General features: G+C 46.3%; 1 protein-coding gene across 2 annotated transcripts in view; it reads right to left on the bottom strand.

Annotated features, from left to right (window-relative positions):
• The window catches only part of LOC142741644 (interferon-induced GTP-binding protein Mx2-like), a 61,405-nt gene that overhangs the window by 8,096 nt on the left and 30,637 nt on the right, over positions 1-22,672 (bottom strand). For both annotated transcript variants that reach the window (XM_075850996.1, XM_075850998.1), the window contains 5 exons: positions 15,764-15,842; positions 13,198-13,320; positions 12,072-12,213; positions 10,074-10,232; positions 8,972-9,048 (listed from right to left, as the gene is read on the bottom strand). In XM_075850996.1, coding sequence (XP_075707111.1) covers positions 8,972-9,048; positions 10,074-10,232; positions 12,072-12,213; positions 13,198-13,320; positions 15,764-15,842 — 580 coding nt within the window. The remainder of the gene's footprint in view (positions 1-8,971; positions 9,049-10,073; positions 10,233-12,071; positions 12,214-13,197; positions 13,321-15,763; positions 15,843-22,672) is intronic.

Raw genomic sequence — 22,672 nt, 5'->3', positions numbered from 1 at the left:
ACTCGCGACCCCCAGGGGGACGCGACCCACAGTGTAGGGATGTCATGATAACAAAATTTGGACTCCGATATCGATACTTCGTTTACTTTGTGAACAGTAATAAAAAAAAAAAAGTTCTTTAGTTTTCTGATGTGAGGCGCGAGGTGTGATGATGAATTTTGAATGTGCCTCACATTAATAGTAATTAATCCCGTCATTTTTCTCAGTCATAATGGGTTAATGTGTGAGGTACATGATGGGGTTAATTACTATTAGGCCGGGTTTACACGAGCGTGTGCGTTTTGCGTTTTGCGTGTGTCATCACCATATGATGCGCGGCTGGGTGATTTTCGTGCAGACGCTATCATTATGACACTCTGTTTGGATGTTTGTAAACAGAAAAGCACGTGGTGCTTTTCTGTTTTCATTCATCCTTTACAGTGCTGTTGCGCGCATCACGCAGTTCGCACGGAAGTGCTTCCGTGTGACATGCGTGGTTTTCACGCACCCATTGACTTCAATGGGTGCGTGATGCGCGAACAGCGCACAAATATAGGACATGTCGTGCCTTTCACGCAGCGGACATACGCTGCGTGAAAATTACGCACCTGTCTGCACGGCCCCATAGACTAATATAGGTCCATGCGACGCACGTGTAACACGCTCGTGTAAATGAGCCCTGAATGTGAGGCACATGGAGGTTAAATTCATCATCGCACCTCGTGCCCCACAATAAGTGATAGAAAGCAGTTTTTATTTGATTTTTTTTACGGCGTACACATCATAAATGATGCAAAAAAATTGTTGTGCAGGTTATTACGGTCGCGCCAATACTGAATGTGTGTATTTTATGTATTGAGACTTATTTTAATGTTTATTGTAAAAAAGGTGAATGTGTATTTTTTTTATTTAACATTACTTTGTTTTTACTTTATTTTTAAACTTTAATGTACTGGCATATATCAGATATATGTCAGTACATTAGCCTGTGGACAGATAGTACACAGGCAGTTGTTAGGACATACCTAAATATGCCCTAACAACAGGAAATATGGTAAGACAGCCCTGGGGTCCTTCAATGGACCCTGGGCTGTCTGACGCAATCCAAGGGGCATCCCCCTTCTCATTTTCCCCTGAATGCTGCAGTCCGCTGTGATCGCAGCATTCAGGGGAATAACGGCGGAGATGAGAGGTTTCTCTGATCTCCGCCGTTATAGAGCGGGGCTGTGGCTGTGTAATACAGTCATTTCCCCGCTCCTGACAGGAAGTGCGCGCACGGTCAGCATGAGGAGATGCGGCCGGCGCTGCACTAATGAGCGGCGGTTCAGGCACTGAAGACAGAACATGGGGGTGTTTTGTAGCGCGCCCGCCATGTTCTGTCTTCAGTGCCGACGCTCATTAGTGCAGCGCCGGCCGCATCGCATCATCCTGACGGCGCGCACATGTCAGGACTCAGGAGCGGGGAAGTGCCTGTATTACACAGGTGCAGCCCTGTTCTCATACATTCATGTATACTATACTGTATTGTGTTGGATTGTGCAGTTTGCGGTGGAGAAAGGAGGGGGGGCTGTGATTTAACGCCCCCCCCCCTCTCCACCGCAAACAGCACAATACAACACAATACATTACAAGACATTACATTACAACACAACACATTACATCACAATACATTACATTACAGACTGCAGCTTACTTGGAGTCCTCCGCACCGACTCTTCCATTCCACTGTCTGGAAGCCGTGTCACGTGACAATACGGTCACATGGTACACTAAGTGTACCATGTGACCGTAACCAGGAAGTGCCGGCTTGGCACAGAAGATTTCTTTAGGAAGCATGCTGTATGGCAACGGGGGCCCGTGGGCCCCCAAGGCTTAGTGGCCCGGTCACAAGTGCGACCGCTGCGACCCCTATAGCTACGCCACTGGATATAGGGCCCAGCAGACAGTATCACACATGATAGAATTAGATGCAGTGGCTCAGCAGACAGTATCACACATGATAGGATTAGATATAGGGCCCAGCAGACAGTATCACACATGATAGGATTAGATATAGGGCCCAGCAGACAGTATCACACACGATAGGATTAGATACAGCGGCTCAGCAGACAGTATCGCACATGATAGGATTAGACACAGTGGCTCAGCAGATAGTATCACACATGATAGGATTAGATACACAGCTCAACAGACAGTATCACACATGATAGGATTAGACACAGTGGCTCAGCAGACAGTATCACACATGATAGGATTAGATACACAGCTCAGCAGACAGTATCACACATGATAGGATTAGATACAGTGGCTCAGCAGACAGTATCACACATGATAGGAATAAATACAGTGGCTCAGCAGACAGTATCACACATGATAGGATTAGACACAGTGGCTCAGCAGACAGTATCACACATTTTCGGATTAGATACACAGCTCAGCAGACAGTATCACACATGATAGGATTAGATAAAAGGCCCAGCAGAAAGTATCACACATGATAGGATTAGATATAGGCCCCAGCTCGCTGACATTGCAGCTCCAGCGCTGGACCCCGGAAAGGTAAGAATAATAATTATTTTCCTTATGTGTTACTAATTATTTTTGTGTGTTTGTTTTTTTACAAGTTCGGTTGTTGGACTACTTCAGATTCGAGGACGACTTCGATAACTGTGTTTTTTTTTTTATTCTCAATAAAATGGATAACGAGAGTTGTGTGGAATTTTTATTTAAATAAAATATTTTATCTATGTCTTTGTATTTGTTTAAACTTTATAACTACCGCGCTAGTAATTGTCGCTGTCTGATTCACAACGCCCAATACTAAGGTGGGGACTTAATGTTAGACATGAAGAGGTTAACACTAATCCCCATTATTACCCTAGTACCCAGCGCCACCAGTTAGAGCCGGGCATGATCTAGTACCCGACCATCTGTAGTGACAGAGGGGCACTGGGGCGGCCGCAGTCTGGTATTATTAGGCTGGGAAATGCCAAAAACAGTGGCCCTTCCCACTCTGGTAACGCTAGCCTGCTGCTGCTGTGTTGTATCTGGCTGGTTATGAAAAATGGGGGAACCCCACATCGTGCTGTCCAATTATGTATAAAAAAAAAATGACGTGGGGTCCCCCCCATTTTTCATAACCAGCCAGATACAACACAGCAGCAGCAGGCTAGCATTACCGGGGTGGGAAGGGCCACTGTTTTTGGCCTTTCCCAGCCTAATAATACCAGCCTGCGGTCACCCCAGTATCCGACCATCACTACAGATGGTCAGGTACTGGATCGTACCCGGCTCTTCCTGGCACCCCTGGTGGCGGTGGGTACCAGGGTAATAATGGGGGTTAGTGTTAGCCTTTTCACCAGCTAACACTAAGCCCCGCCTTAGTAATGGACGCTGTCAATCTGTCAGCGGCCATTAGTAAGTTGGCAGCGATAAAGTTAAAAAAAAAATACAAAGAAAAAATAGATTTATTGAAATAAAACACCCCCACACAACCCTCAGTAACCATTTTATTGAGAATAAAAAAGCCGTCATCGAAGTAGACCTGGAATCCGACGTAGTCCAACAACCGAAACTGTAAAAAAACACACAAAAAAAAAACAATAGTAAAGGCCTGTTCACATCACCGCTGCCCTTCTGTTGATGGGTTCCGTCGGGTTAACCCCTCAACAGAAAGGCAAACTGAAACCTCTGCTTCAGTTTCCCTCACCATTGATCTCAATGGTGATGGAAATGTTGCTAAAGATTTCCGTTTGTCACCGTTGTGGCAGGGTTCTGTTGTTTTGCATTGTCGACTGCGCTATTGATTCCGCCAAAACACCATTAGCAAAGTTTCCATCACCATTGAGATCAATGCTGATGCAAACGGAAGCTAAGGTTTCCGTTTGCCTTTACGTTGAGTGGTTAACCAGACGAAACCCCTCAACGGAAGGGCAGTAGTGATGTGAACAGGGCCTTAGATACAGGGCCCATGTGCATGTGTGATACTGTTTGTTGGACCCTGTATCTAAGCCTAATGTAGGCTTAGATACAGGGTGCAGCAGACAGTATTCTTATGCAGTATAAGCGGGGGCCCTGTATCTAAGCCTAACATACGGTAGGCTTTAAAGATTGTCCAGTCCCTAAACATTGATGGCCTATCCTCAGTATAGGCCATCAATAGCTGATGGGTTGGGGTCAGACACCCGGGACCCCCGCTAATCAGCTGTTTTGAAGCGGTTGCAGCCGCTCATACGAGCGCTGCTTCCCCTTCATTTCCCTCACTTGCTCACACTGTGAATCGCTGACACGTCCTTGTCGGCGATTCAGTGTGAGAAAGTGACCGGAATGAAGGGGAAGTAGCGCTCGTACGAGCGGCTGCAACCCCTTCAAAACAGCTTATTAGCGGGGGTCCCGGGTGTCTGACCCCAACCCATCAGCAAGACACTAAAATGAAACTTACCTCCTCTTCGGCCGCAGGTCCTCACTCCATCAAGTGTCGGGACGCTGTGCGCAGCGCTGTGACGTCAGAACCTCCGATGCGCTCCAGGATGAGGAGGGGTAAGTACTGTCAGTTACTATAGTAATAGGGGCCCGCATAGTTTATTACATAGGCCCCAGTTACTATAGTAACTTTTCATTGATGTGGTGCGGGGGGCTGCGGGCCCCCCTGGCTTCTGGGCCCGGTCGCAATTGCTACGCCACTGCCTGAAGGTAATTATCATTGTAAACAATCTCTTGAATGTTCCCATAAAGAGTGGGAAAAATGACTGCAGGAAACCCCAATGCATTCCCATAATATTATACCAATATGAGAAAACTTAGGTTACCCAGCAATTCTAACATGCTTAAGCTGCCAATACATTTAAGATAGCTGTTGGCCAACACTAATTCCGCTCGGCTTCTAAAGCTACATGACCACTCAGCTGAGCATGCAGGTGTATTCCAATGGAAGAGGTATATAAGCCGTTTCAAGACTCTTCTGGCAGCCGCTTATCTCTTGCAGAACCAAATGAATAGACACATTGAGATGCAATATACCAGCTCCTTCTTTCCTCCAATATTTGCTGTGGGGAAAATTTGAGAAATCCCTATACACATTAGATAGTTGACCGAGCCAGCCACAGAAATCATTAGATTTGGCCGACTGTCATTTGATGTGTATAGTGACCTTTAGGACCTTTGCACATCATGTTCAGGTGATCGTTCTTCTGTATTATTTTTTTTGATCAAAAAATAGATTCTATCTTGACCCAATAAATAGGGGATACAATTCCTTAGGCAATTTCCCCCTTGCCCTTGTGGTGAGAACCGCCCGGTTCTATTGGCCGCGGACACCTTTCAGTAGCGCTACGAATAGGTGTCTGTGCCGTAGAATCGTGCAGGAAAATACGGAGCAGGTCCTACTTTTCTTATTTTACGGGCCGTACTCCCATATTTTGTATGGGAGTACGACATGAAAATGCGGCCCGCGGGTGTCAGCGGCCGGCCGTGCTCGCAATCGCGAGCTGTGATTACGGGCAGGGCCGGCCTTAGGGGTGTGTGACCTGTGCCATTGCACAGGGAGCATTACTCCAGCAGGTGGAAGGGGGCGCTGCACTGGCTCCCTTCCCCTGCTTGTTTCAGAAGTGCCCGGGCCCGACGACTCAGCACCTGACTTTCTGCCCGTGCGCTTCTTCTCTCAGTGGCGTCGCTTACCTCTGTAGCAGCCATAGAGGCTGCTAGCGGCTACACCGGGCATGAGGGCGCCTGTGCTGCCCCTCAGGAGGGCCCTCCCCCCACCGCCGGTGGCGCCGCTAGCATCCACTGCGGCTGCTACAGCGCTAGCGACGCCACTATAGCAGAGCAGGGAGGTATCTCCCTGCTCTGCGATCTACTAGCGCCACTGTAACTCCCTGAAGGAGCGGAATCCCCGTGTGGCCATATATGGACAGTGACATCTGGGGCAACTCCAGAAGCAAAATTCCCGTCCACTCCAGGAGTAGCCCTGATGTAATGGTCCATAAATGGATGGTCGTATATGGACAGAGACATCAAGCGGAGCGTTCCCGGGGAGGAATCCCCAGCCACAGGGGGCTGATGGTCATTATACTGTGAGTGGGGCTGATGGTTTTTACACTGAATGGGGGGGGGGGGGGCTGATGGTTATTATACTGTGAGTGGCGGCTGATGGTCATTTTACTGTGAGAGGGGGGGCTGATGGTCATTTTACTGTGAGTGGGGGGCTGATGGTCATTTTACTGTGAGAGGGGGGGCTGATGGTCATTTTACTGTGAGTGGGGGGGCTGATGGTCATTTTACTGTGAGTGGGGGGGCTGATGGTCATTTTACTGTGAGTGGGGGGGCTGATGGTTATTTTACTGTGAGTGGGGGAGCTGATGGTTTTTAAACTGTGAGTGAGGGGCTGATGATTATTTTACTGTGAGTGGGGGCTGATGGTCTTCAAGTGGTTTCCACCTCTGACCTCCAATTGAAATTAATAGGTGGCAGAAAATACCTGCGGCGCTCGTTTGGTGCTTTTTTTTTCCTGTGTCTTTTGCATTCACATCAACGGCTTAAAAAAAACGCAAAAAAAAAAGTTCAAACTACGATGTCAATTCCTGAAGGAATTTTGAGGCAGATTTTTTTTGCCTTCTTGTTTTTAGATGTTTTCTGTCTTTTCAGAACAATTTTTGGTCACGGTGCCCTGAGCAAATTTTATTTTTCCAGTGCTGCCTTGAGAAAAGATTGGGAAACTCTGTACTAGGCGACAGGATCACGCCGGCCTATGCAAGGATCCCGTCGTGGAGCAGCCCAGTTCGTCGTGGGAACGGGGCCTAGGTGAGTACAATTTATTTTTTGTTTGGGGGTACTGCCTACAAGGGGGAGGAGGGGGGCTGTATGGTACTGTTTACAAGGGGGAGGTGGGGGGTTATGGCCCTATCTACAGGGAGGCTGTATGACACAATCTACAGGGGGCACTATCTACAAGGTGTGGCTGTGTGTGGCAGCCAGGGGAGGGGGGAATTATACTGTGTGGGGGCCACTAAGTGGACATTATACTGTGTAGGGTTACTACAGGGGGCATAATACTGTGTGGGCACAATTAGAGGAAAAAATACTGTATCCTTGAAGGGGTAATAATATATTATATAATTAAATATTATTATTATACTGTATGGGGGGCACTAAAGGGACATTATACTGTGTGGGAGCACTACATAGGACATTATATTTTGGGGGGTATTATAGTTTTTTATGGGGCATTTTTTTTATGATGGGATGGGGCGCCGAAAGGTAATTTCGCATGGGGCACCATCTATTCTAAGGCCGGCCAGGATTACGGGCACGGCCGTGTGCATGAGGCCTAAGCAAGTGCTGGAGTAAATATTGGCAAACACAGTTATAATTATTAAATAACCTGGAATCCAGAATGTATCAATTCAGACTTTCCTAAAAGACACACTGAGTGTAAGGTGAACACACGCACTTGTGTCTTTTAGGAGAATGTTGTTGCTCTTTGCGTGAAGCTTGAACATAGCCGAGATTGGTGAACCAACCTAACAGGAACCGCCGCCTCTAAAGTTCAGCTATTGTTCTGTAAAGGATCTGCCAGGCACTACGTCTGTGGAGACTCCCAGGGTTAATCAGTCGACACCTGAGGCCAGACCTCTTAGACTGACACCGGCTCCCACCAATCAGGGTGGCAGGCTCAGGAGTGGGAGAGCCTATCGCGGCCTGGTCAGTCAGAGTTAGCTCCGCCCCCTGTCCATTTATACCTGCAGTTTTCTCTTCCTCATTGCTTGTTATTCTTTTGGATTCCTGGCCCCACTGCTGCTTGCTCCAGCCTGCTTCTGCCGTGCTTCTGCCTTGCTGCAGTTCTCCTTGACTTGACTTGCTTTGCTTTGCTTTGCCCCTGGCTTGCTTCTGTCTCCGTGCCCGCTCGGGTTACTCACTTCGTCCTGGTCCTGACTGTTCGTTCGCCGCTCCGTTTCCTCGTGGCGTTCCGTGGCTACTGCCCCTTCCCTTGCGTGTTCCCTGTTTGTTTTCCTGTGCACTTAGACAGCGTAGGGACCGCCGCCCAGTTGTACCTCGTCGCCTAGGGCGGGTCGTTGCAAGTAGGCAGGGACAGGGCGGTGGGTAGATTAGGGCTCACTTTCCCTTCACCTCCTTCCTGCCATCACATGTTCTTTTAAAGTATTGTCGTCAGTGTCAGCCTTATTTTTTAAGCATGAATCACAGTGAACAAAGTAATATAACACTGCTGCACTTTATTCGGCTTCTCTAAGTCGCTCTCACTTGTTTTTAGTGAGAACAAATTCCTCAAGCCGGCGTGTCCAGCAGAGGTCACAGCAATCAGCTGTTTGTGTGAGAAGAGCGGGGATTTTATATGCCGCTCTCTCTCCACTCTGTCACTGCAGGCGGGCGTGCAACTCAATATACACTGCACCGCTTTCACCGAGTAGCGTAACTTCTCGCTACTCTGTTTAGATTGCTCCGCTATGCGAACGCCGCATTTAAGCAGAGCGGGGCAAAAAAGTTCATAGCTACGAGCATTAATCACATATCCCTCGATTAAGCTGTCCCTAATCTACAGCCGGGTTTGTCCAGACGCGCGTTTCGCTGATGTTAGTCAGCTTCTTCTAGGGGAGTGGACGCTCGGTTTTTGACGTCTTTTAAAGCCAGTAGTGATTGACAGTGATTGACTCCCACCAATCAAAACGTCTGACTTGTCACTATGACATGTCAAAAGTTTTATGAAAGTTCAGGTACACTTTAAATAGATACTAACAAATCCTTATGGGACATATTGACTTATAATGGGGCCCGGCAGGTTACCATTGTGGTTCTAGTATTTTTTTTGTAGATTGCGCTATTCTTACCATCAAAAATACCGGAGACTACAACGGACTGGCAATAAAGTAAGTGTGAACAGCGCCGACACTAACCTGCAGGAGACCATAGACATACTAACAAATACGTAATACAGAAGCTATGATGAATGCGATACAGAATTTCATTATTATACTCTTACCATGGCAGCAGTGTGAAACTTTTCAAATTGAGCAAAACATTTTGAAGCTACATCTCTAAAACATTTCTGGATGAGTTCTAGAAAAAAAAAAAAAAAAGGAATTTAGATTGAAAATATATACAACTTTTTCCTCCACTGCCCCCCGTTCATTGACCACGGTGAACCTGTATTTTAAAGCACTTCTCCATCCAAATAGTAAAACTTAAAATTTGCTCATGAATATTCCTGTTCCATGTTAGGAGTAGCAGTTTGTGCTTCAGAGCTGCTCTTCATTTTGTAGCTACAGACAGGAAGCTGCAAACAAAGTCAGTCATTTTGGAAGATCTGGGGAATTGTCTTTAGTCACCGGGTCACCCAGCTTGAACACAGGTATACATAGTCTGTTTATTGCTCTCAGCTTCCATATCTTTCTATTTTCCTCAGATTACTTTTATAGTCGAGCCCTAATGTCTTCGGTGCCTACTTGGATTACTCCACAAGGAGAAGTTATTCCTAGACTTGCGATAATAAAAAAGTGCATGTACACCTTGGGGGATATGGAAAAAGTACTCATTTTAGGATTACCTTTAATTTCAATGGGGGGGGGGGGCGAACATGCAAGTCAATAGCTATAAAAAATACTGACATGCAATTCTTAAAGGAAAACATAGCATTATATTATTGCACCCGAGGGACACCCATCCCATAAACTTTATACAAATAAGTGTAATAACTAAGGCGATGTGCACTTCTGTATCCAACTTTGTTTTCTCCAATGAATCTAAAATAAAAAGTGGAGCAAATCTTCTACTGTTTCTAAAGTTCCAATGGAGACTTATGTGTCTCCATGGTTACAGACTACAAACAACCCATGTGTAGTCTGATCCTGCAGTCATGCGTTACTCTCTCTGCAGTGTTAACCTACAGGGAGCGGAGAAAGTGGAGCGACACGTGACTGCAGGATCACACTACTCATAAGTCTGCATAAGAGCTGTATACCCAAAACCCTAGAAGATACATTGAAACAAAATTAAAAAAGTTGGTTGCAGAAGTCTACATACCCTTCAAGGCATAAACAGGTGTAATACACATACGGTCTATTTCCACCACAGAATTATCTTACCAGTGACTTCCTGCAGCACATGTATAGCCGGCTCTTGAAATGTCCCTATATTTTTGCTCATAATGTTCTCAAATTTCTTGTAGTTGATGAATCCGTAGAGCTCGCGGCCCCGATACTGATTCTCGTAGACATCCCTTTCTCTTCTCAGCTCATTTACAACTGAAATGTAAAGACTTTATATTATTCTGAACCAATTGTCATAAATATTGGAGCTGAGAACTTGTGCACGGAACTTTGGTTTAGCTTCATTAGTAATTATTGTGTAACCCTTTAGTGACCAGCCTAATTTGGGCCTTAAGGCTGAATGCACACGTTGCGTAATTAGATGTGGGAAAATACGCATCAAAACCGCAGGTATACGCACGGAATACCACAGGTTTTACATTTTGATGCGGAAATAGGTGCGTTTTTTTGCTGCGTATTTGAATGCGCTTTTCTTTAAAACTAGACAGATACAATTGTCAAGCGGAAACGCAAGATAAATTGACATGCTGCAGATTTTAAAATACACACCACAGGTCAATTTACGTGCAGAAAAAATCTGGTACTGTATTACGATGCGGATTTGCCACACGCAAAACCGCACGTAATACGCATCGTGTGCAACCCTAAAGGGGTTTTCTGACTTTTTTTTTCACCCCCATCCCCTCCTACAATTACTAACTTTAACATTGGCTTAATTTTAACGTTTCTATTTTGTAATGGCACCATTTAAGCGTACATATAATATATTAATTAACCCTTATTATACACTTTTTTTGGGGGGTATGGAAAAAAACCTGAAATTCCGCCAATGCTTTTTTGCCTCTTAAATTGACACCATTTACTGTGTGGAATAAATAACATAATAACTTTATTCTGCGCGTCATTACGATTACAGAGAAATTGCATACTAGTATATATATATTTTTTTATTTTATTCGACTTTTGCACAATAAAAACACTTTTTTTTTAAAAAAAACAAAAAACATTTGTTTTTTTGTCGCTATATTCTAAAAGCAATAACTTTTATATTTTAGCGCTGGCGTAGCTGCATGGGGGCTTATTTTTTTGCAGGACGACTTGTAGTTTTTATTGGTACTATTTTGGCACACCTACGACTTTTTGCACTTCTGCCATTTTTCTATGGGATTTTGTATACGCTGTTCACCATGCGATATGTATTGCAATGTCTTATGCCTTCTGTCACACCAGTTAAATGCTGCGTTCATTATTGGCTGTGACATCTAAGGCCGGATTCACATGAGCGTGTTCGGTCCGTGATATGTCGGTCGAATTTCCCAGACCGAACACAGTGCAGGGAGCCGGGCTCCTAGCATCATAGTTATGTACGATGCTAGGAGTCCCTGCTTCTCCGCGGAACTACTGTCCCGTACTGAAAACATGATTACAGTACGGGACAGTTGTCCCGCAGCGAGGCAGGGACTCCTAGCGTCGTACATAACTATGATACTAGGAGCCCGGCTCCCTGCACTGTGTTCGGTCCGGGAAATTCGACCGACATACGGACCGTATATCACGGACCGAACATGCTCGTCCTGATCATGTGATGGACACACAGGTGCACAGCGCGTTACAGTACAGTTATCAGAGCGGTGTCATGTAAAAAAACTAAACATGTCAGATCGGCATAAGGTCACTTGAAATTTTTGGGTTTACATAGGGAAACATTAAAGTCTTGGCTCAGTTGTGGTAATGGCGCAATTTTACCGCGTCTCCAGGGTGACGCTGTATGACTGTAAAGCTCTGGACAAAATAAATAAATAAAAAGCCAAAGCACAAAAAAGTACAGATAATTTGTTCTATGTAAAACTGCCCTAGTATGTATATGAGGTATGGACACAACATTGTGACTGACTACAATATGTATACAGCGCTGCGGAACATGTTGGCGCTATATAAGCAACAGTAATTAAAGCTAAATCCTTTTTTTTTTTTTGCTGGGAGAAGTTTATTATGTAAATTCTGTCATACTGGGGGATGGAGCGTCACACTTACATACTGCACATGAATCCTGCATTGCCTTTTCCCAAGATTCAAAAAGTTCTCTTAAGTTTTTGAAAAGTTTTAAGTCTTCACTGCTTCCTTCTTCATCCCCATTTACAACTTTCGTGATTGAATCATCGAAATCTCGAATTTTCTGCCAGGATAAAAGCAAAAAAATCACTTTGCCTACTTAAAATTATCTCTCAATATTCATAGGTAACGAGTACTCTCTGGAGTATCCAGGCAGCAAGTATTTAATTTCCCTACAGTGCCACCACAGGAGAAATGAAGCATTACACAGTGGCCACTGAAATCACTGGGCTGTCCTTGTAATGCATGGACATACTGGGTCTTCCAGGGTGAAGGGGCTTATCAGTCTTGCTAATAGATCAGGGTACTGAATGCGGACCCCTCCTCCATCAACTCAGAGTTCCCTAAAAGGATATAAAAAAATTGAAACCAGACAAACTGTTTTGCCCTCAGTCGATGACCGCCAGGCCCGTCCTACTTTACGGCAGCCGCGACCGCAGTACATTCTCTTCATGCCGGCGTCTCCCTCACCAGAGAAGCCGGCACATGCAGCTGCTGCTCCTCTAGGAGTCCTGTAAGGTGTGCTCACGCGCTTGTTCCAGGCCATGAAGGGCAAGCGCACTCACCAATGCAAAGTTCGCCAACCAAACCCTATAAACCCTGGACTTTAAAAAGGGCTCTGCCCTTCCTCTCCTTGCCTGAGCGTTGTTGTGTTTGCCCATGTTTGTTACTGCAAATGGTCCCTTAATTGTATCATGTGTTCCTGTACCCTGTATCCCGTATCCAGTAATTGTGTTTGTTCTAGTGCAAAGCCAAGTGTCATCTGTGCCAAGTGTCAGCTGTGCAAAGTGTCATCTGTGCAAAGTGTCATCAGTGCAAAGTGTCATCAGTGCAAAGTGTTATCAGTGCAAAGTGTTATCAGTGCAAAGTGTCTGCTACGCCTCGTGTCTGCTATGCCGAGTGTTTGCCAAATCATCTCTCCAGGTACTCTTGTCCTAGAAATGGTTATTGACTATTGTTTGGCCAGCTGCTACTCCGCTACGGTCAAGTGGCCCAGTGGGTCCACATACCCCATAGTCGTGGCACAAACCTTTTAATATTTACTTACTTCTATAATAAATTTAGTCTTCTCGTCTTCTGTGTCAGGCACGCCTAAGCCGATCTGTAGAAGCTGCTCCTCTGCCTCACGAAGCTTACTTCTGATCTGTTGATCTATATTAGGTAATGTTTTCTAAAATAGGAAAAATCAGCAAAAATGTGTTAACAATCCAAACAGCTTTATCTATATTAAAAATAAAACCTGTTGTTTCTGACCTATGAGACATTGAGATCTCAAATCTCCATTAATTCCAGAAACTCCTGCATGTTCAGTGTCTGTACAGTACTAGCTCTGGTTATTAACAAAATTTTTTCTACCAGGTATTGTACAAAAGTCTCATGTAGGGAGAATAGGCTCTCCCAGAACACAGTAGACCACAAAGCATTGCATTATAGGAGTTCAGCTGTCCAGTTAGGGGTCTATCAACAGAATATTGACTGTTTCCCGTTGCTGCCAGCAGAATTGTGAATACAGCTCTGGACTCCAACTCATGCTGTAACTCTGCGCCGGAACCTGATAAGTGACACCTGCAAAGTAGCAATTTAAAGGAACACAAAACCTAGAAATAATTGAGTAAACAGGAGATATATTTGGCCGTACAGTTTCAGTCTGCATGATATTCTACATGTTCCTGAAACTAGCAGTCTCATACAAAGAGAGAACACAGGGGTTAGTGTCCTGCTGATCTGTTCCATTTTTGGCTAGTGAAACGTTGAGGTCGGGACCTAACAAATGGGTGGGGCTTAACAAACTTTTTGTTCTACTGCCGACAGGGGAGAGGGAAAGGTTCCTGCTACAGCCAGTTGTCTTATAGCAAGACATAGGACAGTGAAGAGGAGGAGGGAGGGATATGGCTGAGAACCTGGGACACACAGAGAAGATTTCTTTATATATGTCTTAGTTTTAATTGCAATATGAGGCAAGTGCGCATTTTCTATTTTTAGTGTTCCTTTAAGTAGATTATATACACTATATGGACAAGAGTATTGGGACACATCTATTAATCATTGAATTCAGGTGTTTCATTCAGTCCCATTACCACAGGGGTATAACATCCAGCTCTCGCTATGAAGTCGCCTTTACAAACACTTGTGATAGAATGGGTCGTTGTAATGATGACACTGAATTCCAGCGCGGTCCTGTAATAGGACGCAACCATTGTAACCAGTCAGTTCATTTCTTCCCTCAAAGATATTCCACCATCAACTGTGAGTGTTATTATTGTAAAGTGGAAGGAACCGCCACAAGAGGAAGATAGTGAAAGAAAAAGTCGCCCACGCTCTGATGACTCAATAACTACAGAGTCCAAACCTCCTCTAGTATTAACAGCCACACAAAAACTGTGCGCCGGGACTTTCATGGCATGGGGGCCGAGCAGCGACATGCCAGCCTTACATCACCAAGCATAATGCCAAGTGTCAGATGGAGTGGTGTAAAGCCGCCACCACTGGACTCTGGAGCAGTGGAAACGTGCTCTGTGGAGTGACGCTTCTCTATCTGGCGGTATGATAGATGAGTCTGGGTTTGATGAATGCCAGGAGAACGCAGCCTGCCTGACTGCATTATGCTAACTGTAAAGTCTGGTAGAGGAGGGATAATATTATTATGGGGTTGTTTTTCAGGGGTCGGCTCCTTAGTTCCAGTGAAGGGAAATCTTAATTCTTCAGCACACAAGACCTTGTGGACAATCGTAGCCTCCTACTTTGTGGGAACAGTTTGAGGAAGGATCTGTCTTTTCCAGCATGACGGTGCCCCAATGTACAAGGTCCATAAAGACATGGTGGGTGAGTTTGGTGTGGAAAAACTTGACTGGCCCGCATGTCCTGAACTCCACCCCATCCAACACCCTTGGGATGAACTAGAATGGAGATTGTGAGCCAGACACCCTCCCCCAACATCAGTGTCTGACCTCACAAATACTCTTCTGGATGAATGGGCAAAAATTACCACACACTCCAAAATCTTGTAAAAAAAATAAATAAATTAATTCCCAGAAGAGTGGAAGCTGTTTTAGCTGCAAAGGGGAAACCAACTCCATATTAATGACTATATATTTAGAATCGAATGTCATAAAGTCTCCTCTAGGTGTAATGTGTAGGTGTCCCAAAACTTTTGTCCATATAGTGTACTGTATGTAAGGAATGCCGCTGCTTGGGACCAAGTAGACACTCATCAAGTGCTTTCTACAGGTATGCTCAACCTCCGGCAGCTGCTTCTAGTAATTTTCTGGGGTTATCTTCTGCCAAACTTGATTTAGATGAAGATTATATTTAGCTTTATTTTTCCATTATATTTCTCTCTATTTACATTGGAGCCCCGATGGGATTTTTGACCTATTTAAATGTAAAAAACAAAATTGTGTGGAAGGGTTGACATTTATAATCAATTTGGTTAATTTTACTGAGTCTTCATCTTTCCAAATTGTGAGATTCTGAACTATTAAACAGTTTTGTGTCAAACAATTGTTCGATCTATCACAAATGTCAGAAAAATCTGTTGCCGGATTTAAAAAAAATTCAGCATTTGAAACTTATTAAGCTGAAAATCTCATAACTATTACACTTTGCATACTTACGAAGATATGGGCTACTAGTTCTTTGGTGAGTCTTTCTGCCAGGTGAGGTATGGTAGCCTGTCCACATTTCAAAAGATCCCTACAAGAAATATAATGTTATAAGTAGCATTGGCAAATGTCAAATTGCAATATTAAAATGCATGTGATACAGACAGTCATCATGTGATAGCTCCAAAATCTCCAAAACAAGCATAGGTGGGGTCACATACTGTACATGTACCTTATACTCAATCCCACGAGAGAAGGTTAGTACATCCAGGGCCGGCCTTAGGATAGATGGCGCCCCGTGCAAAATGATCGTTCAGCGCCCCACCCCATCATTAAAAAAAACACCCATAAAAATGTATAATGCCCCCCAAAGTATAATGCCCCAAATAGTGCCCCCACACAGTATAATGCCCCTTTAGTGCCCCCACACAGTATAATAATAATATTTAAGAATATAATATATTATAATCCCGTCAAGGACATAGTATTTTGTCCTCTAATTGTGCCCACTCAGTATTATGCCTCCTAAGTTCCACACACTCTATATTGCCCCATGTAGTATACCTACACAGTATAATGTCTGCTTAGTGGCCCCCACACAGTATAATGCCCCCCTCCCCTGGCTGCCACACACAACCCCCCTTGTAGATAGTGCCCCCTGTAGATTGTGCCATACAGCCTCCCTGTAGACAGTGCCATAATCTCCCACCTCCTTCTTGTAGACAGTGCCATACAGCCCCCCACCTCCCCCTTGTAGACTGTGCCCCCAAACAAAAACTCACCTAGGCCCCATTCCCACGACGAACTGAGCTGTAACCTAGTACAGAGTTTCCCAATCTTTTCAGACTCGAGGCACCACTGGAAAAATAAAATTTCCTCAGGGCACCCCTACCAAACATTTTTTAGAGAAAGACAGAAAATGGCTAGAAACAAGCACTACACTCTTAAGGTATGTTCACACAGCGTTTTTTGTAAGGCAAAAAAAAAAAACTGCCTCAAAATTCCTACAGGAACTTTTTCTGCCTCCTATTAATTTAAATTGGAGCTCAGAGGTAGAAACCACTTGAAGACTATCAGCCCCCCACTCACAGTAAAATAACCATCAGCCCACCACTCACAGCAAAATAACCATCAGCCCCCCACTCACAGTAAAATAACCATCAGCCCCCCCACTCACAGTAAAATAACCATCAGCCCACCACTCACAGCAAAATAACCATCAGCCCCCCACTCACAGTAAAATGATCAGCCCCCCACTCACAGTAAAATGACCATCAGCCCCCACTCACAGCAAAATAACCATCAGCCCCCACTCACAGTAAAATGACCATCAGCCCCCCACACACAGTAAAATGACCATCAGCCCCCCACACACAGTAAAATGACCATCAGCCCGCCACTCACAATAAAATGACCATCAGTCCACCAGTCTCACTAAAATTACCATCAGCTCGACACTCACAGTAAAATGACCATCAGCCCAGCACTCTCACTAAAATGACCATCAGCCCGCCACTCACAGATTCCCATGTAGATAGTGCCACACAGCCCCCTGTAGATACTGCCACACAGCCCCTTGTAGGTAGTGCCACAAAGGCCCTTTGTAGGTAGTGCCACAAAGGCCCCTGGTAGGCAGTGCCACAAAGGCCTCTGGTAGGCAGTGCCACACAGTCCCTTGTTGGTAATGCCACACAGCCCCCTGTAGGTAGTGCCACACAGTCCCCTTGTAGGTAGTGCCACACAGCACCCTGTAGGTAGTGTCACACAGCCCCCTGGTAGGTAGTGCCACACAGCCCCTGGTAGGTAGTGCCACAGTGCCCCCTTGGGTAGGGCCACACAGCCCCCTGGTAGGTAGTACCACACAGCCCCCTTGTAGGTAGTGCCACACAGCCCCCTTGTAGGTAGTGCCACACAGCCCCCTTGTAGGTAGTGCCACACAGCCCCTGGTAGGTAGTGCCACATAGTCTCTTGTAGGTAGTGCCACACAGCCCCCTGTAGATAGTGCCACACAGCCCCCTGGTAGGTAGTGCCACACAGCCCCCTTCTAGGTAGTTCCACACAGCCCCCTTGCAGGTAGTGCCACACAGCCCACTTGTAGGTAGTGCCACACAGCCACTTGTAGGTAGTGCCACAAAGGCCCTTTGTAGGTAGTGCCACAAAGGCCCCTGGTAGGCAGTGCCACACAGCCCCCTTCTAGGTAGTTCCACACAGCCCCCTTGCAGGTAGTGCCACACAGCCCACTTGTAGGTAGTGCCACACAGCCCCTTGTAGGTAGTGCCACAAAGGCCCTTTGTAGGTAGTGCCACAAAGGCCCCTGGTAGGCAGTGCCACAAAGGCCTCTGGTAGGCAGTGCCACACAGTCCCTTGTTGGTAATGCCACACAGCCCCCTGTAGGTAGTGCCACACAGTCCCCTTGTAGGTAGTGCCACACAGCACCCTGTAGGTAGTGTCACACAGCCCCCTGGTAGGTAGTGCCACACAGCCCCTGGTAGGTAGTGCCACAGTGCCCCCTTGGGTAGGGCCACACAGCCCCCTTGTAGGTAGTGCCACACAGCCCCCTTGTAGGTAGTGCCACACAGCCCCCTTGTAGGTAGTGCCACACAGCCCCTGGTAGGTAGTGCCACATAGTCTCTTGTAGGTAGTGCCACACAGCCCCCTGTAGATAGTGCCACACAGCCCCCTGGTAGGTAGTGCCACACAGCCCCCTTCTAGGTAGTTCCACACAGCCCCCTTGCAGGTAGTGCCACACAGCCCACTTGTAGGTAGTGCCACACAGCCACTTGTAGGTAGTGCCACACAGCCCCCTGTAGGTAGTGCCACACAGCCCCCTGGTAGGTAGTGCCACACTGTACCCTGTAGGTAGTGCCACACAGCCCCCTCGAGGTAGTGCCACACAGCCCCCTTGTAGGTAGTGCCACACAGTCCCCTGGTAGGTAGTGCCACACAGTCCCCTGGTAGGTATTGCCACACAGCCCCCTTGTAGGTAGTGCCACATAGGCCCTTTGTAGGTAGTGCCACATAGCCCCCTTGTAGGTAGTGCCACACAGCTCACTTGTAGGTAGTGCCACACAGCGCACAGCCCCCTTGTAGATAGCACCCACCCCCCCTTCCTGTAGATAGTGCCAGTGTAGCTCCCTGAAGGAGCAGAATCCCCCTGTGGCGGGGAATTCTGCTTCTGGAGCGCTCCACTTGATGTCGCTGTCCAAATATGGACAGGGACATCAGGGGCAACTCCTGAAGCGGAATCCCCATCCACAGAGTGGCTGACGCTGTGATCAGGGATTCCACTCCATGAAAAGCCCCTGTTGCTTGTGTCCATTTATAGACAGTGATTTTGATGGCTTCTCCTAGAGTGGAATCCCCAGTCACAGAGTCGACAACGCTGTGGACAGGGATTCCGCTTCAAGAGTTGCCCCTGATGTCACTGTCCATATATGGACAGAGACATCAAGCGCACCGCCCAGGAGCGGAATCCCCAGGCACAGGGGGATTCCGCTCCTTCAGGGAGCTAAATTGGGCGCTAGTATATAGCAGAGCAGGAAGATGCCTCCCTGCTTTGCTATAGTGGCTGACGGGTGGCACAGGCGCCCTCCTGCCCGTTGTCCGCTAGCAGCCACTATGGCTGCTACAGCGGTAGCAACGCCACTGAGTAAAGAAGCGCCAGGGAACAAAGGCATTTATTGTCGCCGGGACCTGGCGCTTCTGAAACATGCAGCGGAAGGGCGCCAGCGCAGTGCTCCCTTACACCTGTAGGACTGATGCACCCTGTGCAATGGCCCAGGTCGCACACCCCTAAGGCCGGTCCTGAGTACATCCCAAGGGTGAGTTTCTGCCTCACCTGTTTGCAAACTTTGGATACATCTGGTGCTTCATCCTCAAATGTCACCTACAGATTCCCATCCCCTAAATGCCTGCCACTAGAGATGAGCAAATTTCACAAAATTTGTTTCGGGTTTGATTCTATCGAACCGGCCGTCAGATTTTATTTGGTCCGAATGAATTCGTTGCAAATCGATAGTGCCCCAATTGCACTGAAAAATCGTGTGTGACACTCTGAGGTCTTCTAGGATTGTATCCAACCCCTTTTAAGCTCTTTAACGCCAAGACAGCATGAGTAATGTCAAAGTGACAGCAACATACATGGCTATGGGTAAACCAATGTAGCCAGTGGTACCAAACAGGCTGTTTAAAAACACACTGCACTGTCAGATAGTGGTAGTGGTGGTGGTGGTGGTGGTAGTGGTAGTGGTAGTGGTAGTAGTAGTAGTAGTAGTAGTAGTAGTAGTAGTGCAATATTGAGCTCAAGGCTATAGTTGTGAAGAAAACCATTCAGAAGTTTATCCATTAAAAGAGTCAGCCCAACGTAATGAAGGCGCAGCTGTAATGAAGGGAGAACATGACAAGGTGTTTGGGTAGGGCTTTAGCATACATTCATTCAATAAAGGGTATTAAATGGTTAAGTTAGAGGGGGTTGGCTAATGGGTGGAACTTTAAGTTAGGGGGAGAGTATTGGGCATGTAAGCCCACTTGGGATAGAGGCAGCCCTCTTACACGCCAGACAACAGAAGAAGAATCTTTGTGTATGTAGTGGGGCTCTTTTGGCGACAACTGACATAAAGGCCGCGTTTCGGTTGTTGCCGGAGAGTTTTTGTTTATTAGATTGCTGTTGGCAGGGGGGCTATTTTGTTGATTGCTGCCTTCCGATGGGCTGTTCCATTTCCTGCGCCTATTTCGAGATGTTCAGCACGTTTTTGGAATGGGTGGTTTGGCGTGAGGCGCAGGTGGCGTCGGCCTTGCATTACCTCCTCCGACCGCGTACGTGTGTGCGGGGTTGCTTCATACTATGGAGAGGGTGGCAAGCGAGTTTGGCATTCCCTTGGCACCCGAAAAAACTGAAGGACCTGCTATGGTTCTCAAGTTTCTAGCGATAATTATCGATTTGGACAGGATGAAATGTCTGTTTGCCTGATGATAAGTTACACAACTTAAAAGCCTTGGTGTCGCGAGTATTGCGAATGAGGAAGATACAGTTGCAGGACTTACAGTCTCTTCTGGATCGTCTGAACTTTGCTTGTCTGATAATGCAGATGGGGCGGGTTTTCTGTGGTTGGTTGGCTAGGGCGACCGCGGGGGTTCCTTCTCCTCACCACTTCATTCGGTTGCCCGGTGAGTTGAAGGCAACCGAGAGAATTTTTGGAATGTTTCAACGGCTGGTCAGTACTCATGGACAGTCTCGTTTCTAGTGTGGATTTGGAGCTGTTTACTGATGTGTCAGGAGCCTGCGGTTTCGGGGCGTATTTTCAAGGGCGGTGGTCCGCGGGGGTGTGGCCGGCAGGAGTCTGCCTTGATTCGTAATTTGGCTTTGCTTGAACTTTTCCAAATAGTGGTGGCTGTGGAGATTTGGGGGATTTTCTGCGGGACAGGAGGGTGCGTTTTGTGTGTGACAACTTGGGAGTGGTTCAGGACATCAATGTTTAACATAAAGCCCACCACTGTATATAGTGCCTCACATATAGCCCACCCATGTATATAGTGCCCCACATATAGCCCATCCCTGTATATAGTGCCCCACATATAGTCCACCCCTGTATGTAATGTCCCACATATAGCCCACCCCTGTATATAGTGCCCCACATATAGCCCATCCCTGTATATAGTGCCCCAGATATAGTCCACCCCTGTATGTAATGTCCCACATATAGCCCACCCCTGTATATAGTATCCATCATATAGCCCACCCTTGTATGTAATGCCCCACATATAGCCCATCCCTATATATAGTATCCCTCGTATAGTCCACCCCTGTATATAGTGTCCCTTATATAACCCATCCCTGTATATAGTGTCCCTCATATAGCCCATCCCTGTATATTATGCCCCAAATATAGCTCCCTCTGTAGATAATGCCACACACATTTTTATTAGAAAAAAACCTTTACATACTCACCTTGATTCCATTCCCACGCCGTCCGGCGGCAATGCAGACCTGCTCCCTTTTGAGTGTCTGCGGCGGCTGAACAACGAAAAAAGGCGTTGATTGACAGGGCAAGTCAGTCTGCCCTGCCAATCAGCGCCTTTCAACGATGCAAGCGTCATTGAAAAGAGCTGAATGGCCAGGAACGGCACTCGGCCATTCATCGCTTATGCAATTATAGTGCAAAAGTGTGTTGCGGTGGCTAGTTTCAGTGGCGCTGCCGCCCCCCTCAGAGAGGCAGCAGGGCGCCGCCTGAGGTGAGATGCTAGGAGGGATTGGTCTTGGAGACAGTTGGTGCCCTTGGGTCAGGTGCAGCATGGCTGAGGGCAAAGTTCCAGACCCGGCAAGAAAAGGATGGATTGGAAAATATATTTATGGAAGTGCCTTCAAGGATCCTTTAACAGGGGAATTTTTTCAGATTAGTGTAGGGTTTTGTATTATAATTTTTTTTAATATTATGGTTGTTATGATTGCAATTAAATATTTGCTGTGGCCTTTACAGCAGTTTCAAGTTGTGGTCCATTACTTGGGGTATTGGTGGGAGGTTCATAGACCGAACAAACATCAAACATATCTTAGTCATGCACTGTATTGTTGACTGTTGCTGCTGTTATTGTTGACTAAATTTGATGCAAAACAATATGTAAAATTTTGGTGCCACTATTAGCGATTAGATATATGCAAAACAATGAAAGTCGTCACATCGGGATGTCTGTATTAGCCTCAAAACCAGGATTAATATTATAGAAGATTTGTGAATAATGTAATGAAGATTGGTGATTGTCAAATTAATGTAAGAATTGTATAGCTGCAGCAGCACTCACTCACAGCAATGGCTGCCTGTCTAACTAACACACTGACACTGGCTGACTCCTATAGCAAAAATCTCTCTCTATCAAATTATTGTAAATCTATCTATTCCCTTATCCTCACTATGTAACACACTC

Source organism: Rhinoderma darwinii, chromosome 2 (genome assembly GCF_050947455.1).
Source record: "Rhinoderma darwinii isolate aRhiDar2 chromosome 2, aRhiDar2.hap1, whole genome shotgun sequence".
Lineage (NCBI taxonomy): Eukaryota > Metazoa > Chordata > Amphibia > Anura > Rhinodermatidae > Rhinoderma > Rhinoderma darwinii.
This window is presented reverse-complemented; position numbering and strand designations above follow the sequence as displayed.